Source organism: Eubalaena glacialis, chromosome 16, assembly GCF_028564815.1.
Source record: "Eubalaena glacialis isolate mEubGla1 chromosome 16, mEubGla1.1.hap2.+ XY, whole genome shotgun sequence".
In the NCBI taxonomy this organism is placed as follows: domain Eukaryota; kingdom Metazoa; phylum Chordata; class Mammalia; order Artiodactyla; family Balaenidae; genus Eubalaena; species Eubalaena glacialis.
In genome coordinates, this window is record NC_083731.1 from 79,074,464 (window position 1) to 79,095,467 (window position 21,004).

A 21,004-nucleotide genomic window follows, 5' to 3' on the forward strand; every position below is an offset into this window, starting at 1 on the left:
ACATTTATATAAGATGGTGCTATTGGAGAAGGCTGGGGAAAGGGTACATGGGACTCTGTGTACTATTTCTGCAACTTCCTGTGAGTCTATAATTATTTAAACAACAGCAACAAAACCACAGAAAAAAATGATCATGAGGAAATGTGCAAGGGAAGAAAAAGAGGACAAAGAAAATTACCTATTATAAGATATTATATATAACTTACTATAAAATAAAGTATGTTGAAATATGTAGGATTAAAGAGAAAAAATCCACCAAAAAGCGAGGGAATATACAAGTGGTAGGACAATGAAATATATACCGTTGTTTTCACTATTTTTCCAGGTTGTTGTAATGTGCCTGAAGAATTTATATAATGTGAATATAGAAAAATAAAAATGGGGGAAAACAAAAAATCAAAATAAGTGGGAAGACAGGAAAGGGCTGGACATTGCAGCCAAGTGTGGAAAGGGCTTTTAGTCCAGGGAGGTGGTCTGTCAGTATCCAGGGAAATCTGTTTACATCAGCATATACTTCATTCCTTCTCCTGTGCCACAGAAACTATAACACTCTTAAAGATTATCCTGCAGAAATTGGTAATTATCTTACCAATTTCTTTTTGTCCCAATTTTGGTAGAATTATGAGAATTCAAACATGAGAAAAGGACTGTCGTTTCTCTTATATTTTCACACAGATGAACTCAGAACTTTTGTTCATCCATCATTTTCCTTCTCTGTTTATAATTCAGGTTGGATATGAACTAATCATTACACAAGGATGAAAGTGTTGTATCTTGTATGGGTATCATGAACTACTGAACACTATTTGCAAGTTAGAAATTTCTTATCAATCTCAATTCTAGGCTATCAGCATACTATAATATTTTATATGAGAAAATACTCTCGAGGTATACTGCCTGGAAATGGGTAATTCCCTATATCACAGATAAACCCGGATACATATACTGTCTAGCTACTTAATTTCTGATGCACTCCAAATGAGGCTGGTCACTGGTCTGAGCACGTAACAGGTTCATTTCTCGCCAGATCTTTGCTTAGACTGAATCTCCTTCTCTGCTTAGGCCGTGTAGAAGGTCTATTAACTTCAAGGGGTCCATCTTTAGTCCATCTTATTAAAGCCTTCCATGAAAATCTTATTTTTAGTTCACAGGATCAATTTTCTGAACCACATATAGTTAGCACTTGATTATATTCAATTTAAAATATCATGCCACAACTTTTTATTCTTCCTTGATTTCAAATTCAGCTACATAAACAGGCAAGTTTCATGGATAACACTAGACTCCAAGAAATAGAAGAATGTATCAATAAATTTTTAGTAAAGATTACAATGCTAAAATAAAAAGGTAGTCACTAAATAATTAAATGTGACATAATTTCACCATGATAATTAGGATTTCATATTTCCAAAGATGCTTGAAAAAATGTAGTTCGTCTGTAGCTTTCTTAAATTTATAATCTTCCTATTTTAAGCACCAAAAATTCTTTAAATATTGAGTACTTATGAATAAATATTCTTTAGTAGGCCTGTGTATTCATCTTATCTATGTCTTTGTACCTCAATCTTAGGTTTAATATAATTAAAAGAAAAGTATGTCTTTATCTTTGCACCATCTGACTAAACTGTATCAAACTGGAGAAAAAATGAAAAATTTAGAAGTTCAAAGGCTAAATTATTTTAAAAAAGGAAGATTGTTCTTCAGTTGTGGTACTGTTGTAAGTGCTGTGTTTAGAGGTCCTGGGTTATATGGCCTTGATCACATCAGTGAAGTCACCAGAACCCTTTTTATTTAAGTATATGAAGTATTTAAAAAAGAATAAAGGCAAACAAAACCACAAAATAATTCATGTTAGTAACTTCATACACAGATCCTAAAGAGACTTGCAAGGCTGACTTCTACTTTATGTTACTTATACGTTTTTGGGTTTTTATTGAGAATAAAAATGATACATTAAGCATACATTTGCTTAATCAGTGCTTCAAGTCAGAAAGTACTTAAATACTGAGAGACATTATTTTTTTTACATGAAAGTTTCTCAATTTATAAAACATTTTTTATTGACAGATAAGGCACAGAAAAATGCAAGTGACATCTGCTAAGCTTTACTTATGAAAACGTAAAGAAATCCTACGGGATAACATCACTCAATTTTTCCTGGAGTACCTCTGATGGAGACTTCCTAAAAAAAATCTGGAAATAATTAGAAACTATTATAGTACCTTAAAAAGTTTACTTGAAAACTAAATCTGCTCTTCATCAAAGAACACAATACACTCAGAATAATGTAATGGAAAAATTAGGTGCACATATAGACTAATGAAAAGCACCTCAACCACATCTGATTGTAAAACTTAAAAAAAAAAAAAGAAAAAGTTGACAGAGGACAATAGCAGACCTGTGAGATACTGAAGAACTCCAGAGGAAACTATTCACTGATTAAGCACTGATTTTTCAAAGCACTACATATTAACCATTTTACTCCAGTTCATTTTACTCCCAATTTTTTTTTAAAAGATACTACTAAGTGCACTTTAAATACAAATTGAAAGGAAAGAAGAATAGTTAATTCTTTATGTCATAAGATCTACAGGAAAAAGAAAAATATCCATATATGGTAAAAAATGTTTTGTGTATCTGTGGAACAATTAATGCAATATAATGATAATGCTAATAGCATCTTAAAACTTAAAATGTGTTTTCCACAGAGACCTAAAATTCCACTGGGGGGTAGACTGGATGGCATGTCCCTTAGAGTTTAAAAGACTGCCCATATGAACTGAATTATCCTTGACAAGTACCTTCAGACACTTGTAATATGATCTCATGTAAATTTAGACCATATTTTACACACAAACCACTGGCAATAGTAAGTTTATTCAGGAGCTCAGATAAAAAGGAAAGAGAAGCCGATATCCTTAATAATATGTAGTAGTTAACATGAAATTTCCGAAATCAAAAGCATAAAAATAAAAGCATCTAATGAAAGAAAAATAAATGCTGCGAGAAATGTTGCATTTTCCTTTCATTTTCAGCCCTTAGCTACCTGTTTTATCCAAATAAAATGTTATCCTTTCATGTTCTATCCAAATTTAGGGGGGAAAAAAGCATATTCTAAGCAAATAAATAAACCAGAAAATTTCATTTGCACTGAAAACTTATTTTAACCAATAATTAAATCACAGTGTGGATAATATCTTAGCTGTATTTCCCACTGTGGGAAAAACACATACACGCAGTTCATCAAGACAGTAACTCATTCAGATTTTCAGCTCTTTTATGAGTCCTAATAACTGCTCATCATAATAACATTGCGCTATCAATACCTGCAAAGGGCTGACTGTAAAACAGAAGAACACTCAAAACTCTGCTGCTTTAAAGATTCCTCAGGATTGCCTGTGCCTTGGCACAAAGCTGGCTTACAGAACTATGCTAATTCTACAGGGATCCAGCTCCACTGTCAAAAGGATGTGTTAGGCCTGCAGAAGAGAACTCGGCACTGGCAGTGCTGCTGCACCAAGCAACCTCCGCAGCATCGGCAACCGTATTATTACTCTTTGTCAGAAGCCTGCTGCTGCTGTGTGGCCTGGCTAATGGGTTACAGTATAAATCATCATCAAGTTGAGTAGTAGAGAAAATAGCAGATTATTTTAAGAAACTTTGACAACATGTCCATTTTGTGTGTGTCCTCAAAAACCAAGGTTTTATACATCTGTTGAACAATGATCTTCAAAAGATGCTTTTATAAGCTAATTGTAAACTAGAATAGTAAACTCCTCCCACCTGAATTGCATCGAAGGAAGATTACCCATTTGTTTCTTTATTCTTTAAAAACATTTTTGTGGAAAGCAAAGTTTCAGTTTAATAGAAAATAAAACAACTGGAGCTTTTCTCAGTAAACAAATACATTTTTAAGTCACTTACATGAGGTATATTTAATCAATTAACCACTTAAATATTTAAAGCACACTGAATTATTTTAAACATTCAACTTAAAGATCAAATTGAGAGACATGTTTATAATATTGCTTTGCTGAAACACTGAAAGTGCACTGCATAGAGAGCTTAAATTTCTCACTCTTCCTTTCAATCAATATCTGAGGCAAAGTTTCATCTCTAGGGCCCTTAATGGCAGGAATTCCTGGAGCCAGCAAATGAGTAATGTTAAACCTATGATTAGACGATGAGGCCATCAAAGACACCAGACCCTAATGCTACATTCTTCTTTATTTCTCTGAACTGCAGTGAAACCAAGAGCTAAGGAAGAAGAAATTTTACACTATATTTTTCCCATAAAACCATGTTTTTTTAAATGTGCATCGTCAAGAACCTACAAGGTCCAGACAGATCTCACAGAATGTCTCTCGAACTCAGGACTCTGGCATTAGGTAACAGTTTTCAAATGCCCTGCAGATGAACTCTTGCCAGGGGTGCTGTTTTCTTTAACTTCTTCCTTATTAATATTCTTTCTGGATGAAAAGGGGAACATGGACCTAATGATGTCCCCATGAATATATTCTTGAAGAAAGTAAACCTGGAGACTGAAAATTACTAGGTAAGTTTTTGGTTGTTTTGTTTTTGCTGATGTTTTAAAGGATCAATTGAAGCCATATTGTTGTTTATTTGGAAGTTAGTTGTGGTTTTAGCCAGACCTCAGGTCATTAACTAGAAACAGTATAGATGTATTTTCCCTGCTACTGAGGAAATCAGAGATAATGTAATAACTACTTATTACAAACACACATAAGGTCTTTTTATTCTCATATTACAAAATATTTAATACTTATGTGAAAATCGGGATCACTAGGAGACCTGGGAGAGCTGGCAAGAAGAAAGACCATTAGGTCCCTATTTTAGTTATCAGAAAAATGTTACGTATAATTTTATCATAATTGATTAAAAAAACAATACCCAACAATTATAATTCTATTTTAAATTCTGATTATTAAAGATAAATAGTATAAGTAGATTTTTAGAATTTACATTTAAATATACAAATTACATTAAAAAAGGGAAAGCAGCAAGGTATTGTATCAAAAACCCCGCATTAATAAGCTATATTTTATACTTTGGCTATTGCAACAAAAAAAACTCTATTTTTCATTATCTATAATAGTGAAAAAGAAACCATGTAATTAACAATGAACATCAAAATTATAAGTAATACTGTATCATTTTTAAAGAATGGGGTGTAAAGATGGATATCAAAAAATCTATAACAAATTATATATACATATATTTGCAGAGATTAAAAAATAGGGAACAATAGAAAGCTAGGTAGGTGGGAAATAATAAGACAGCTAAAGGGAGGGAAGGGAGAGGCAGACTAAATCAATATTTGCATGGTAAGATCATCTACATAAATATACATCTCAATGTAATTTATTTCTTTCATCTATGAAATAATAGAAAATTTAAAAATATATAAACATATACATATATATTCACATACATTCTTTTGTTAGTGACATAAAACAATCCTCATGTAGTTTAATGTAATCAAGTGATTGAGATTTCGTACCTGAGAACAAAGCAGCATAACAAGCTCAACCACAGATGTGCTGGACTTCATACAAACAAGGCCTACAGGAAAGAAAGGTTAAAACAAAATGAAATTACAATGGTAGAAATCATCATTCTAAGTTAATTCATTATATAGGTTTAACTTATAAAATCTTTCTTTAAAATAAAATTCCTAAAATGAAATGAGTGGAAACATTCACTAACATATTTTTATAGCATTAATTTCAAAATATTCAGATATTCAAGAAGATGTGAAAAATACTAAAGAAATTGACCTCAGGCTTGGGTTATTTATTTGGTCAAGGCATTTCTTATATTTAAACAAGGTGGGGTAGCTATCAAAACTGATAAGCTAGTTAGAACTCTTTTTATTCCAATGACATTTGCTATGTGATTGTCTCCTGGAGCGCAGAACAGTAATCATTGAAGACCTGCCTAAATTTTCTTCCAAAAGACAAAATTAAAATAATTTACAAACAGGTAATTACCCACAGGTTGTCAATTGTTAAATGAATTTTAAAATATTGAAAATGAATTTCACATACAATTAACATATTATGCAATACTTGTAAAATATTCCATTGTTCTGCTTCCAAAGTCTCTGAATAGACATCAGAAGAAAAAAGAATTAAATGTATTAACACATATGTAATAATGGCTACTACTCACTGATCACTTATTATGTGCTGGGTATTGTGTTAATGTACAAGAACGCATTTAATTCTCATTTATATTCTGTGACATACTATTATTATTACAATTCTACAGGTAAGAAAATATCCTTCTTAAAAACAGTTCAAATGTTGATTATTCATCAAGACTTTTTTCAATTAAAAAGATGACTGCTGTATAACATAATAAGAAGGCAGATCATGACTGTTAGTATTTTTAAAGTGCCAACATATAGAGAAAGATGTAACCAAGGATTAATAACAATCTCTGGTAGGAGGAGAGTATATTCATCATGATGTCTGCTAATTTAAAATATAGTTTTTAAAGTTTTTAACTGTTTTTTAAATTAAATTAATAGACTGATTTTTTCTTTTTATATGAAGACAAATATAATGAGTAAAAGCACTGTACAGTAAGAAATGCCATGATCTTACATTAGTTGTATGCTAAATGGCAAACTAAAGCGAAACCAGTTTTTTTTTTCTTCTTAAGGTGATTTCAATAAAGAGTCTCAAATGTCTTCCAGACACTAGCATGTATATTTACTGTAGGTAGTGGATAAATACCCTTTTGTGCCCATTCTGCTAACAACTCTATGCTTAAGGTACAGACCTACAGAACAAGTTGTAAAAAGGCACTAGGATTCCATTTTATCAGATCTTTGGGCAGACAGTTAACTAATGAAATAAGAGGCAGATGTGAAAAGCTCATTTAAGAGACAATTGTTGTAATTGATCAGCAATTCTCATGCTCAGGAGCTAGAGAGTCAGAAAGATTAATGGGACATTTATCACCTGTTGGCTACTCAACTACTTGAAATTCTGACAAAGAAAAACTAAGTAAAAGGCCAAAGGACTATGTATAGCAAAAGGATCATAAATAAAATTTGTACTCCATATCAATTTAGATTTTAGACTGTAAGGCTGTATAAAGAATGATTAGACTACAAGGCTATATGATGAATGATTATATAAAGAATTTTTCACCACATATTCTGTGTGCTAGAGTTTTGAAATACATAACAACTTGTACAAATTAGGAAAAACATGCAATTACATTCATTTCTCTCAGACTAATTTCAAATGAACTTCTAAAAAACTGCTGTGTAACAATAATATTCATACTTTTTCCAAACACATACTATCATTCTATCATAAGAAAAACATAAATGCTCCATCAATGCTTTGTTCAAAGGAAATGAGAACAAAATGACAGGATAGCAAAACTGCAATTTGCAAACAGCACTCTAGGTACTTTGAAAAAGGCCATTGTGATTTCAACTCAATAGACCCTTGCACCTTTACTAATGTGATGTAATTAGAATGAACAGAATGATAATGGATCCTACTCAAAATAACAAAACAAAACAAAACAAAAAAGCAAAACCTAAATTAGACAATGAGAACACAAGCAGAGGCAATTTTGGAAGACTTATCACCCTTCAAAAATTATATAATCATTTTGGTTGGCACTATTTCTAAGTGTTAACAAAAGTATTACTAAAACAAATAGATTTTTATTAGAGATATAAGAGATATTGAAGATATCTAGAGATATTGAGACATTTAATAGAGCTATTGAAAATACAAGCATTGTCTGATGACACTATCCTTGCACATTCTCTAAATAAAAAAGCACCATGGCAACATATGTATATGTGTAACTGATTCACTTTGTTGTAAAGCAGAAGCTAGCACACCATTGTAAAGCAATTATACTTCAATAAAGATGTTTAAAAAAAAAAAAAAAAAAGCACCTATATTTGAAAATTTAAGGTGCAAGTAATAAACGTGGTTTGGTATAACTTTAACCATAAGCTCAAGAAAGTCAAATTTATCTAGCGATGCTATAAATACTCAGGCTATATATGCATAAGGCAAATATTTAAAAGTGTATGTCTCAAACAGGTTGAGTTTTTTTCCTTTTTGCATCTGGCAAGAAATTCATAATCAAACCAACTCATTTGATATCTCCTCATATGAGTAAAGGATAGTGTTAGCACTCAGGAGATTAATAAGACATTATGTACACTTTCCCAAGGGCTCCATCTTTTAATTCCAATCTAAGATTATCTAACATTTACATAGAGCTTTGGCTGCGCTGGGTCTTCGTTGTTGTGCGCGGGCTTTCTCTAGTTGCGGTGAGCAGGGGCTACTCTTCATTGCAGTGTGCGGGCTTCTCATTGTGGTGGCTTCTCTTGTTGCGGAGCACGGGCTCTAGGCACGTGGGCTTTAGTAGTTGCGGCTCGTGGGCTTCAGTAGTTGTGGCATGAGGGCTCGGTAGTTGTGGCTCATGGGCTCTAGAGCGCAGGCTCAGTAGTTGTGGCACACGGGCTTTGTTGCTCCGCGGCATGTGGGATCTTCCCAGACCAGGGCTCGGACCTGTGTCCCCTGCACTGGCAGGCAGATTCTCAACCACTGCGCCACCAGGGAAGACCTACATAGAGCTTTATCATTTACAAATCACTTTTATATATGCTGTCGCATTGGATTCTCTTAACAACTCTTTGAACTAGTTATTATCACCTCATGTGATAGATTAAAAAATGAAGGGATTCAGTGACTAGCCCAAGATGTTTCATACAGTAAGTGGTGGAACTGGGACCTGAATTCAAGTCATTTAACTTGAAAGTCCATTTCGTGTTTGCTGCAGCACTACTTAAATAATTTGACACTAACAGGATGGCAACATGTGACGATGAGAAAGGTCATAATGGTTAATTCCAACTTGGGTGATTTTGATAGTTTTCTTGGAGAAGGTAGCATATGTTGGTCAGACATGGGGACCAAAAGCTTAAGCAGAAAGTACAGAGGGAGCAGGGGACGAAAAAACCCTGAAAAGACCTTTGTAGCTTGGGCAACTGGCTGACTAGAATATAGGGGGTGTGTGAAAGTGGGACTGGAGTGCTACGGTAAAATTCAAAGATAGATAAAGATGGAAAGAAATAAAATTACACATGTTTTTGAAAGTTAAGAGGAAGAATATAGAGTAAGTTATACAATGGGAGAAATGACACTAAAGATCAGTTATGGCATCCCTATTCCATGATGACTTTTCTTACCTGGTCAATTAAGAAGTATCCCCTACGGAAGCTATACAAATGTGCCCCTCCAGCAAAAATCTAGTTAGAAGTGTTGGCCAATTAACAGAACACTTTCACCAGGAAATATATATTCACCAGAATAAATATTCTGACTAGAAATACTAATCCAATACTGTGGACCATACTAGCTTACCAGTACAAAGTGAACCTAGGGAGTGTAGATAGTCAACACGTGAGAGAAAGAAGCTTGAATATATAGGAGGTGCTCCAGTGGTGAGGAAACTGTCTAGTACAAGCTTTTGAATATACTATGAACTACGCTGAAACGTTGTTCAACGTTGTCTGACTGGCCAAGATACAAGTATATGAGAAGTTGAATTAGGTAGACAAATTTGAGGTGGTCCGGATCCAGGCAGCAAACACATACTGGGCACAGATGAGTAAACAGCCATCCAAATAAATCACTGGCAGTTTTTTTGGGTTTACACTTACTAGGGGTAAAAAGTCAGTTTCTACTTTCAGAACTACACTCCTTTGCCAATAAAACAAACAAACAACCACCACTAACAACAAAACCTCACCAAATCCCACTAAATTGTAAAATGAACGTTAAGTTAAAAGTCTGACCTTTGGGATAAAACTATCTTTCTTTAATAAAAGAAATACTGAAAGGTATTGTGATGCTGTTTTAATACACAGCCATCAGAAACATTTGATTCAATGTGTGGGTCTGACTTCATGCATCTGTAGAATTAGAAGATCAAATTAAGACACTTAAAAATAGTGTAGAAAAATTCCATCTCTAGCAGGATGCCCCTTATGGTGGGAGGTGAAGGGTATGAAGTGTTACAGTTATAAGCGAGGAATCATACTTACAGGTGGGATGCATCTTCTAAGGAACATCAAGTTTTCTTTCAGCAAGGGCCCTCTTCCAAAAGAGGAGAGCATACACATCTATGACTAGGGCAGTGCTGAGTATATTCTCAATAAACTTTAATTAAATGAATTAAAAACCATCACTAACTGAGTAAATATATAGTTGATATATATTTATACAAATAAATATAAGTTGATGAAGAAAAAAAGATTTTAAGGAAAAATAAGAGTATTTTTTTAAGAACAAGAGCGCAATTCATTCAAAAAGCATTCATTGAACTTGTGTCTTACGTGCCAGATACCACGCCAGGTGCTAAGTTTAAAAAGAAGTGAGGAAAGTGGGAGTTTATATAAACAAATAATCATGACACAGAATCCTAGGAAGGACACAGAGAGTACAGAGTGTTAGACACACAGAAAGGGTAGTGAGCAGCTCTGCTGAGGAGAAATTATAGGGAGTGTGACATCTGAGTTGGATGATGCTAACCCTATCTAGGCAAAAAAAGGAAAAAAGGAAAGTCATCCGAGGTGACAGAGAAACATCAGAGGTATAAAGCAGCATGACATTGCTAGTAAAATGGAATTGGGATGCTACACTGTGGAGTGCAGAGGATGGGAGGAGGTGAAATGAAGATGGAGGAAGAGAGGAAGGAGAGCCATCTATGGCATCCTATTCCTACTGGCAACAGGAAGCCACTGAAGGATTTTAAGCAGGGGCAGACAGAATTCGACCTATTTTGGGAAGATCGCTTTCTGTCAGTGGAATAGGAACTGTCTAGTCAAGATGATGAAAACCTGAGCTGAAGGCGGCAGCAATGCAAGCAGAGACAGTTTGAAAGACGTTTTGGAGAAGACAATAAAATGCTCTGGATAACTGAATATGAGATTAAAGGACAGGGTAAAGGAGCAAAGTGTGAATGATAAAACCTTTAAGTGAGAAAGGAAAATAAATGAAGGAGCAGGTTTGCAGAAAGAAAGTGAGTTTCATCCCAGACAAAATTAAGAATATAGGCAAAAAAATTAATTTTGATATTTAAGATTATTTGTTTTTTAGGTATGGATGCTATAACCCTGACAAACATGATGTAAATAAATCGCACAGATAACATGGCGTTGGACAAAATTGTGGAGTTATTATGAGTCCCACTAGCAAACTACCAGTAGTAATCTTACCAGTACAGTGTTTTTTTTTTTTAACATCTTTATTGGAGTATAATTGCTTTACAATGGTGTGTTAGTTTCTGCTTTATAACAAAAAAATATGGAACGCTTCACAAATTTGCATTTTATCCTTGCGCAGGGGCCATGCTAATCTTCTCTGTATGGTTCCAATTTTAGTATATATGCTGCCGAAGCAAGCACCAGTACAGTTTTAAGATCTAGTTTTTCTATTTCTCCTCACAATAAAATATGCTAATTTAATTTCCATCAAATAGACATGACTATTCTGATAATTTGAATTTTAAATATCAAGTCTGCCCAGGACAATTTAGTTTTTAAATAACTTTCTAATGATTTTAACTTTTTTAAATTCCGAAGTTAGTACACATTAATGGCATTGAAATAGTTGAAATAGCTTCATTTTAATAATAAATGTTGAATAAGAACTACAGACCTTGAAAGAAAGTTTGCATGCTCACTACCCTTCAGTTGCTTTAGTTTCAGTGGTGTGCAGCTGGCAGTTTTTTTGAAATTCTCTGCTCTGTATAGCTTTCACATTGTGTTATGCGGCATTCTGAGATACAGTGTATAGCTATAAAGTGTATATCTCTTGTGACTTCTGCAATGCTTACACATCTTTATCCACATAATAGCAATTTCCTATGTTTTTTACCTTTCTTTTACTTTTTTATCTGAAACATGAAATTTATTTTTCTATTTCATCACTGTGATATTCTCCTGACTGTAAAAAATTACTTTCAGTGTGACCATTTAAGTCATCTAAACTTATTAAGGTCAAAAACGTAACAATTAGCAAACTGTGGCTTTCTAACTTAAAACTGAAAAACCAAAACCAAACAAAAAAAAAACAATATTAAATAAACATCCTTTGAAATAACAATAATGGTTTGAATTTTTACTGTTGCTGCTACAACTAATATTAATATGTGTCTAGATAGTATTACTATTTTTAAACTTTAAAAAAAATTTTTAACATCTTTATTGGAGTATAATTGCTTTACAATGGTGTGTTAGTTTCTGCTTTATAACAAAGTGAATCAGTTATACATATACATATGTCCCCATATCTCTTCCCTCTTGCATCTCCCTCCCTCCCACCCTCCCTATCCCACCCCTCTAGGTGGTCACAAAGCACCGAGCTGATCTCCCTGTGCTATGCGGCTGCTTCCCACTAGCTATCTATTTTAAGTTTGGTTGTGTATATATGTCCATGCCACTCTCTCACTTTGTCCCAGCTTACCCTTCCCCTCCCCGTATCCTCAAGTCCATTCTCTAGTAGGTTTGCATCTTTATTCCCGTCGTGCCCCTAGGTTCTTCTGACCATTTTTTTTTTTTTTTCAGATTCCATATATATGTGTTAGCATACGGTATTTGTTTTTCTCTTTCTGACTTACTTCACTCTGTATGACAATAGTATTACATACTATTTTGATTGGACATTTTAAGATTTGCCTATATGTTTCAGAGAGTTTAATTTAAAACTGCACTAAAATGAAAACAACTGTAATGTTATCTTCAAGAAACTAAAATAACATTAAGCTCATTTACTAACAAAAAGCTTTTTTAAATGTAATTAAACCATTACAGCTTATTTTTATATTTAGATTACAAATTTTAATTGAAAAATTTAAAAAACACCTTCAAAATACTGCAGAAACAGTGAGAGTTCATTTATTCATTAGTTTACTTTAGTTCACTTAAAAACTAGGTTATCACAAATTTATGGCAGTCTTACTGTCTTCAGAATAGGAATAAAACTGAAGTCTCTGCATGTATCATATACATTAGGGGTCAGCATACATTTTTGTAAAGGCTCAGATAAAATACGTAGGCTTTGGGGATGGTGGCCAGGGGACAATAATAAATTTCTGTCACAACTACTCAACTCTTGCCATTGTAGGGCAAAAGCAGCCAGAGACAACACATAATCAAATGAGCTTGGCCGTCTTCCAATAAAACTATTTCCTCATCCATAGGGGTGTGTGTATGTGTGTATGTGTGTGTGTGTGTGTGTGTGTGAATGTGCGAGAGGGAGAGAACATATACATGGGCACACATACTCGTACATACATCCTACAGATTTTTAAAACTTCAGGGGAAATTATTTTATATGTATGCCTATGATACTTTAAAATTCCAAAATCCAAAAAGCTCTGAAAAAAGCTTTCTCGCAAGATTGTCATAATGTCAATCATCAGCAAAATTTCACCTAAATAATATGATGCTATTTACAAACTTTATTCTACTTAGCATGACTATCCCTATGTATTGCTGTAGATATATTAATGTATTTAAGTAACAAGCTACCCCAGACTCCCATGAAGATGCTATGAAATACACATATAAGCACCTATTCTTAAATCCCAAAATATCTGAATTACGAAACACATCGAGATCTAAGGTTTTTTTGTTTTTGTTTTTTTAAATATGGGCTGGTTATTATTTTTTTATATAAATTTATTTATTTTATTTATTGGCTGCATTGGGTTTTCATTGCTGCGCGCGGGCTTTTCTCTAGTTGCGGCAAGCGGGCTCTTCATTGCAGTGCACGGGCTTCTCTTGTTGTGGAGCAAGGGCTCTAGGCGCGCGGGCTTCAGTAGTTGCGGCACGTGGGCTCAGTAGTTGTGGCTCGCGGGCTTTAGAGAACAGGCTTAATAGTTGTGGTGCACGGGCTTAGTTGCTCCGCGGCATGTGGGATCTTCCTGGACCAGGGCTCGAACCCGTGTCCCCTGCATTGGCAGGAGGATTCTTAACCACTGCGCCACCAGGGAAGTCCCAAGCTCTAAGGTTTTGAATATGGATTTTAGGCATTTATTAAAATAAAAGAAATGTGACTTTGCTTTTTAAGAGTCAGAAATTAGTGGTACTCTCTTACATGAAATATTTTGAAAGAGTCACAAAGATATTAATACTAATATATTAATTGCAACCTCAAAGTAATTTGATATTGTGCCTTTTCCCATGGAAATTCCATATGTTCAAACTAAAAATCTATTTCCATATGAGAATGGTTGGCTAAGTGCTTTTAAATTGTAAATCTAGAATGTTCAGATTGCTCAGAAACACGATTAACTGTAACTGTAGTTACATAATACCGTCATTTTGACTCATTTATTGAAATAAACTCTAAATTTTTGTTTGCTTGTTTGTTTTTGGTCATTGTGTTGATATAGCCTAGGAATCTTATTGGCTGTGGAGATTTTTTCTTTTTTATAGTTTTGCTTCTGCTAAGAATTTTTGCATAGTGGTAGAACTTAAGTTCCTAACACTCTTTTATAGATAATTCCTCCACAGAATGATAGATTACAATAAAAAACTGAACCTACAGTGATAGTTCCTGCATAGATATTTGCTCATGCTCTGACTGTGAATGAGCTGAGCTGAAGAGAATATTCTCCTGGCATTATTATCAACACCTATAAAGTGTGAAACACTGTTGTAAATTTACTCTTTTTTAAATTATGCTTTAGAAACCATGTTTGTGCTAGCCCATCAAAAATGTCATATCAAGGAAAATGTTCCGGCAAATTCTTGGTATTCAATGTCACTTTTTTTTTTTGTCTCCATGTGACTTTCACTTCTCTTTGCACATTCCATGGAAATACCATTTTACATTTACACATACTAAACAACAGATTATAATTTCACAATCACTTGGGACTGATTAAGTTTGGGGTTGGCTGTCTCTTGAGATATTTTCATTTAAATAATTTATTTTAGGAACTATAAGTAAGCCACCACTGTGTCACAGAGATGACACTGTCTTTGATCTCAAGGAGTGAAAGCCCGGTCATAAAAATAAGGCACATAAATAAACATATGAAGGTGTCCAGGGAGAGTATTATACTGAAGAAATTATAATAAGGCACTATGCTTCCAAATAACTTAAAACAACTATTGTTGAGGTTTTTATTAAAAACTTTCATCCATAGTATTAGACTCAAGTTTCCACTACAGAAGTGATTAACCTGAGTGTCTTGCCCTTTCCTTAACTTCCTGATTTAATCACAACAGCAATGAATAAGGATGAAATAAGGGAAATAAGAGACATTTTCACTATCATAAATCATCTGGATCCCTCAATTCTCTTTGGGTTAAATTTAATTATAGAATGAATTGCTATTCCTATATCACTCCTCTGCAACAACTTTCTTCTATTCTCCCTGTGCTGCTTCAAATTCCAAAAGTCTCTATTAAATTCTAAAACTACTAAACTATGTCTGGTACAAATTTTGACATTACCCAAGAAAGACTCTGATCCTGAATTATTATTAAGAATACTATATATGTCTTAAACATGTATTTCATTTCAAGAAATATTAATAATCAAAAAAAGATAAACAGTTATACAATTAAATCACATAGAGTTGAATAAAATGGCTATACTAATGCCTACTTATTAAAAATAAAACAATAATTTATATTCTATAAGATATGGGATCCTCCTTTTAGACACAGTATGTATAAATGAATAATTTGTATAATTATAGTTCCAAACTACCGAAAATCTGACTTTCATTTATTTACATTCTCAAATAAATACATTTAATAATTTTAGGTTCTCAAATGTAACTAAATTTAAATTTAAAATTGCTTTTTAGTAATACACACCTTTAAGTTCTTTATTTTTGTATTCAGAAAAACACTGGCTCTTTTTCTTTTAAATACTTATATAACACACAATGGAAATACTATGCATCACTTTTCTTAATACATTCATAAAGTCAAAGATAAAAACTAAGAAAATAATTAGTAAAAGGAAATTATTTGATAAATATTGTGATTAAGGGAAAAAAAGGTTACAGGTTAAGGTAAGCTCAAGTAGACGTCAGTCAGCTGAACCTCACTTATTTTCAAGAGTACATTAACTTTATCCAAAAAAGTTGCTAACAGCTTATTGTTATTTAAACCTATAAACTTAAATAAAGTTTAAGCTTTATTAAGGCTTAAATTGTTGAAGCACTCAGAGAAAAAAAAGCTGGACTTTCAGAGAACTCCTTACCTGTGCTCAAAGCAATAAATTCTCCAATTTGACCCAAGCTGAATTTTCTTTACTGAATCCTCCATTTAAAACAAAATATTAAATAGGGATGAATAAGCATTCCAGTTTTATTCATTCTTAAGAATGAAATAAAAAGTTTTTGGAACTTGAAAGAACTCAGAAATTCCTTCATTTTAACAACATTTAAGATACTGCCAAAAGTCACAGAAATTATTGTAAGTATATACTCCATCTAAGCAGTAGTTTATTGCGATTATTTGCCAAGAATTATATAAGCAAAAAAGTATAGATCACTAAATTAACAAGATTATTTTGCCTATACCAGAAAACTCTATATCCAACTCATACCCATCCACAATTCAGAGTCAAATTATATGGTTATATACGTACCAGAATACAATCTGATAACGATACCGTAGAGAAGTCAGTATGTGAATTGCTTTGCAATTAAAAAAAAACACTTCAGCATAAAATATTAGACCCACTTATTAAAGTAAATGGTGCTTTTATTTCTTCTAATTCTTCTTGCTATCATAGATCTACTACAAATAACACTTATTTTTTGTTTTAACATCTTTTTTGGAGTATAATTGCTTTACAATGGTGTGTTAGCTTCTGCTTTATAACAAAGTGAATCAGCTATAGGTATACATATATCCCCATATCTCCTCCCTCTTGCGTCTCCCTCCCACCCTCCCTATCCCACCCCTCTAAGTGGTCACAAAGCTCATCTCCCTGTGCTATGCAGCAGCTTCCCACTAGCTATCCATTTTACATTTGGTAGTGTAATGTCCATGCCACTCTCTCACTTCGTCCCAGCTTACCCTTTCCACTCCCTGTGTCCTCAAGTCCATTCTCTACATCTGTGTCTTTATTCCTGTCCTGCCCCTAGGTTCTTCAGAAACATTTTTTTTTTCTTTTTTAGATTCCATATATATGTGTTAGCATACATTATTTGTTTTTCTCTTTCTGACTTACTTCACTCTGTATGACAGACTCTAGGTCCATCCACCTCACTACAAATAACTCAATTTCGTTTCTTTTTATGGCTGAGTAGTATTCCATTGTATCTATGTGCCACAGCTTCTTTATCCATTCATCTGTCGATGGACACTTAAGGTTGCTTCCATGTCCTGGCTATTGTAAATAGAGCTGCAATGAACATCGTGGTACATGACTCTTTTTGAATTATGGTTTTCTCAGGGTATATGCCCAGTAGTGGGATTGCTAGGTCATATGGTAGTTGTATTTTTAGTTTTTTAAGGAACCTCCATACTGTTCTCCATAGTGTCTGTATCAATTTACATTCCCACCAACAGTGCAAGAGGGTTCCCTTTTCTCCACACCCTCTCCAGCATTTATTGTTTCTAGATTTTTTGATGATGGCCATTCTGACTGGTGTGAGGTGACACCTCATTGTAGTTTTGATTTGCATTTCTCTAATGATTAGTGATGTTGAGCATCCTTGCATGTGTTTGTTGGCAATCTGTATATCTTCTTTGGAGAAATGTCTGTGTAGGTCTTCTGCCCATTTTTGGATTGGGTTGTTTGCTTTTTTGATATTGAGTTGCATGAGCTGCTTGTAAATTTTGGAGATTAATCCTTTGTCAGTTGCTTCGTTGGCAAATATTTTCTCCCATCCTGAGGGTTGTCTTTTGGTCTTGTTTATGGTTTCTTTTGCCGTGCAAAAGCTTTGAAGTTTCATTAGGTCCCATTTGTTTATTTTTGTTTTTATTTCCATTTCTCTAGGAGGTGGGTCAAAAAGGATCTTGCTGTGATTTGTGTCATAGAGTGTTCTACCTATGTTTTCCTCTAAGAGTTTCAGAGTGTCTGGCCTTACATTTAGGTCTTTAATCCATTTTGAGTTTATTTTTGTGCATGGTGTTAGGGAGTGTTCTAATTTCATTCTTTTACATGTAGCTGTCAAGTTTTTCCAGCAAACAGTTATTTTTTGAAACAGTATGAACTGGGACATCTACAAAGTGGAATCAAATAAATGGTAATAAAAAATGTCTGACAAAAAGTAAGGAGCTAGTCATTCCCAAGAATTAAAGACATTTAATGATTCAGTTCTAAAAACAGCATTGCATACTTACTGTACGCAGGGCACAGATATGAAACAGATATGTTCCATGTGCTAGAGAATCCTGCATTCTAATGGAGGACACAACAGATAAACTGATCATTTTAATGTGAAGAAAAGAAGTGTTATCTCAGGACCATTACAGGATATTGACTTGGTAAACAAGATAAATGATGTAATTAAAGTAATTCTTATTGTGATTATAGGAAAATGGTGAAATTAATAACAAAAGGAAACATGTAACCTAAAATAATGAACAGTTATTAATTTCTTCGGAAAAATTGACTTAGAGATCACTCCAAGATCAGTAATCACAAATGATATTTCAACTTGTAAAACAGAATCTGTTTAATTTGATATAAAAAAACTACCTCTATTGACAGAATATAAAACGGCAAGATTTCTCCGTATATCAAAACAAATACATTAATAGAAAGCACAACTAACGTGAGAATATTTTCAAGTTTAAATGTTGCAAAGTACAGCTATTGAAATAATCTGTATAATCTTTTTAAGTAACTAGTTTCAAAGTCAGAATAATATTCTTAATAAGAAAGATTATCTTTGGTTGGGTTTAGTGTAACTAGAATAACCCTACTGAGTAGAGAGAACAACATTTTTGAGACAGTAACATGTATATCGTGAGTCACAGGTCATATTTCCAGAGGGAGAAGGAGGAGAAAATAATCCTTTAGCAGTTAAAACTGGTATCACAAGTCCAAATTGTATCTTTCATGGATTCTATTATGTACAGTAGAGTTTATATTTATTTTATATGCAATCCAGTAAATTCTGTTACTGGATATGAAGCAAAAATAGATTGAAAGCACTGATTCTACATGGAGGCGCAATGTATATAGAAAAGATAGTAGTGGAAGCAAAGAAGTTACCCAGGAAAATAAACGTTAAAGGAGACATAGGGGGAAAAGCTTAGACCTCTGGTGAAAGTCCACAAAGGTAACCATTTTATGAACTGGCTTAAGAATAGCTAAAATAGAAAAAGATTATTACTTGATCAGAATCTCACCATGTATAAAAAATTACACAATCTTGGTTTGCATTATTATACAGTAGAAAAGTTAAAGATGGAATCATTATCCCACTGTCCTTTGCAATAATGGGACAAGAAATAGTAAGTTTATATTAGTACTACAATTTCTGAGGGACATAATGAAATAGAGTCTATTTGTAGGAAAAATATCAGGATAGTACAAGGTGGGTTCTAGGAAATAGTTACATGAAACCAAAGATGCCCACTTGGCAACTGAGAAGATTTCTGGGGAAAGAGTTACTGCAGAAAGGGCTTATTTCTCTTGTGATCTGGGGTCCACCTAAATTGTAGCAACTCTACCTAATTAAAGGGCATCTGTAATGTGGAAAACTGTGTTTTGATACCTGAGAAGGACAGACTGGAGACTGATGGTCAAGGGTGACATGCCCTGGGCCTGACCTCAATCCTTGAAACTAGAGACAAGGAACAACATATCTGGACAGCAGAGATCATGGACCAGGAAAAAGTCTGCCTGTGTATATTCTCTTTAGTTGTGGTGGTGTTTAAAATACAATGCAGGTATTTTTAAATATCTGAATTTTAGTAACAAATCAGTTGGTTCTCACACTTCGTTCTAAAATATTAGGGCTTATCCTGAGCTCTCAGAACTAGGCAATTTTATTAGCATTACAGAATTCTTTAATCTCCATCAAGTTTTTAATTAACTCAAAGACGATCTAAACTGAAAATCTGAAGACATGGTTTTAGAATACAAACTAAATAGCTGTGTAAACTTAAGCTAAGACATTTGCCGCCTTTCTTGACACTAAAAATCTTCGCTGGTAAACAACAGATTAATGATTTTGAAACTTTTTTTTTTTTAACTACAATCTAAAGCAATACATTTTACATCCAGATCTACTATATATAATTGAAACAAATGTTTCACGGAATGGCACTTCCTCTCACTGTGTGCAGATACTCTGATCTCTGCTATGCTATGTCATGGCATGCCATTAAACATATTGTCAGGGCATGCTTTATTGATTATGCCATATCATCAATGGATCACAAGCTGCAGTCTGAATATCACTAAAGCTGGCCTGCCTCCTGCATTTACATGGCCCGCAAGCTAAGGAGAGTTTTTACATTTTGAAATGGTTGGGAAAAAAAAAGAAAGAAGAATATTTCACAACACTTGAAACATAAAATATTAAAATGTTGAATATTCAAATTTCATAGCCAAGCTCATTCCTTTACATATTGTCTGCAGCTACTTCCTCACTAAAATGGCAAAGTTGAGAAGTTATGACAGAAACTGTATGACTGCAAAGCCTGAAGTATTTGCTTTTGGGCTCCATGTGGAAAAAGTTTGCTGATTTCTACACTAAAGGACACCTACATTTCTTTCTGGCCTGAATATCCATGATTCTAAGTCCTTCCTTTATGTCTTACTGGGCTAAACTGGGACTAGCGGAGTAGTTGCATGATGGTGAGAAAAATGATATGGAAAAGTATGGGTTCTTGGTAAGTTATATAGGCATCAGATTTCTATTTCATTCTGTACTTGAAAACAAGAATGAGAAGTAGTAATCCAACAGGCAGTACTTGGTGGTAGTATACAGATTAAAA

At 33.7% G+C, this 21,004-nt stretch overlaps 1 protein-coding gene and 1 non-coding gene across 9 annotated transcripts in view; both read right to left on the reverse strand.

The window, feature by feature from the left end:
* NBEA (neurobeachin) overlaps nucleotides 1-21,004 on the reverse strand; it is a 629,474-nt gene that overhangs the window by 338,553 nt on the left and 269,917 nt on the right. For all 8 annotated transcript variants that reach the window (XM_061171071.1, XM_061171076.1, XM_061171075.1 and 5 more), the window contains exon 34: nucleotides 5,522-5,583. In XM_061171071.1, coding sequence (XP_061027054.1) covers nucleotides 5,522-5,583 — 62 coding nt within the window. The remainder of the gene's footprint in view (nucleotides 1-5,521; nucleotides 5,584-21,004) is intronic.
* Nucleotides 11,370-11,476, reverse strand: LOC133076700 (U6 spliceosomal RNA). Its single transcript, XR_009697589.1, has one exon. It is a non-coding gene; the product is annotated as a U6 spliceosomal RNA (small nuclear RNA).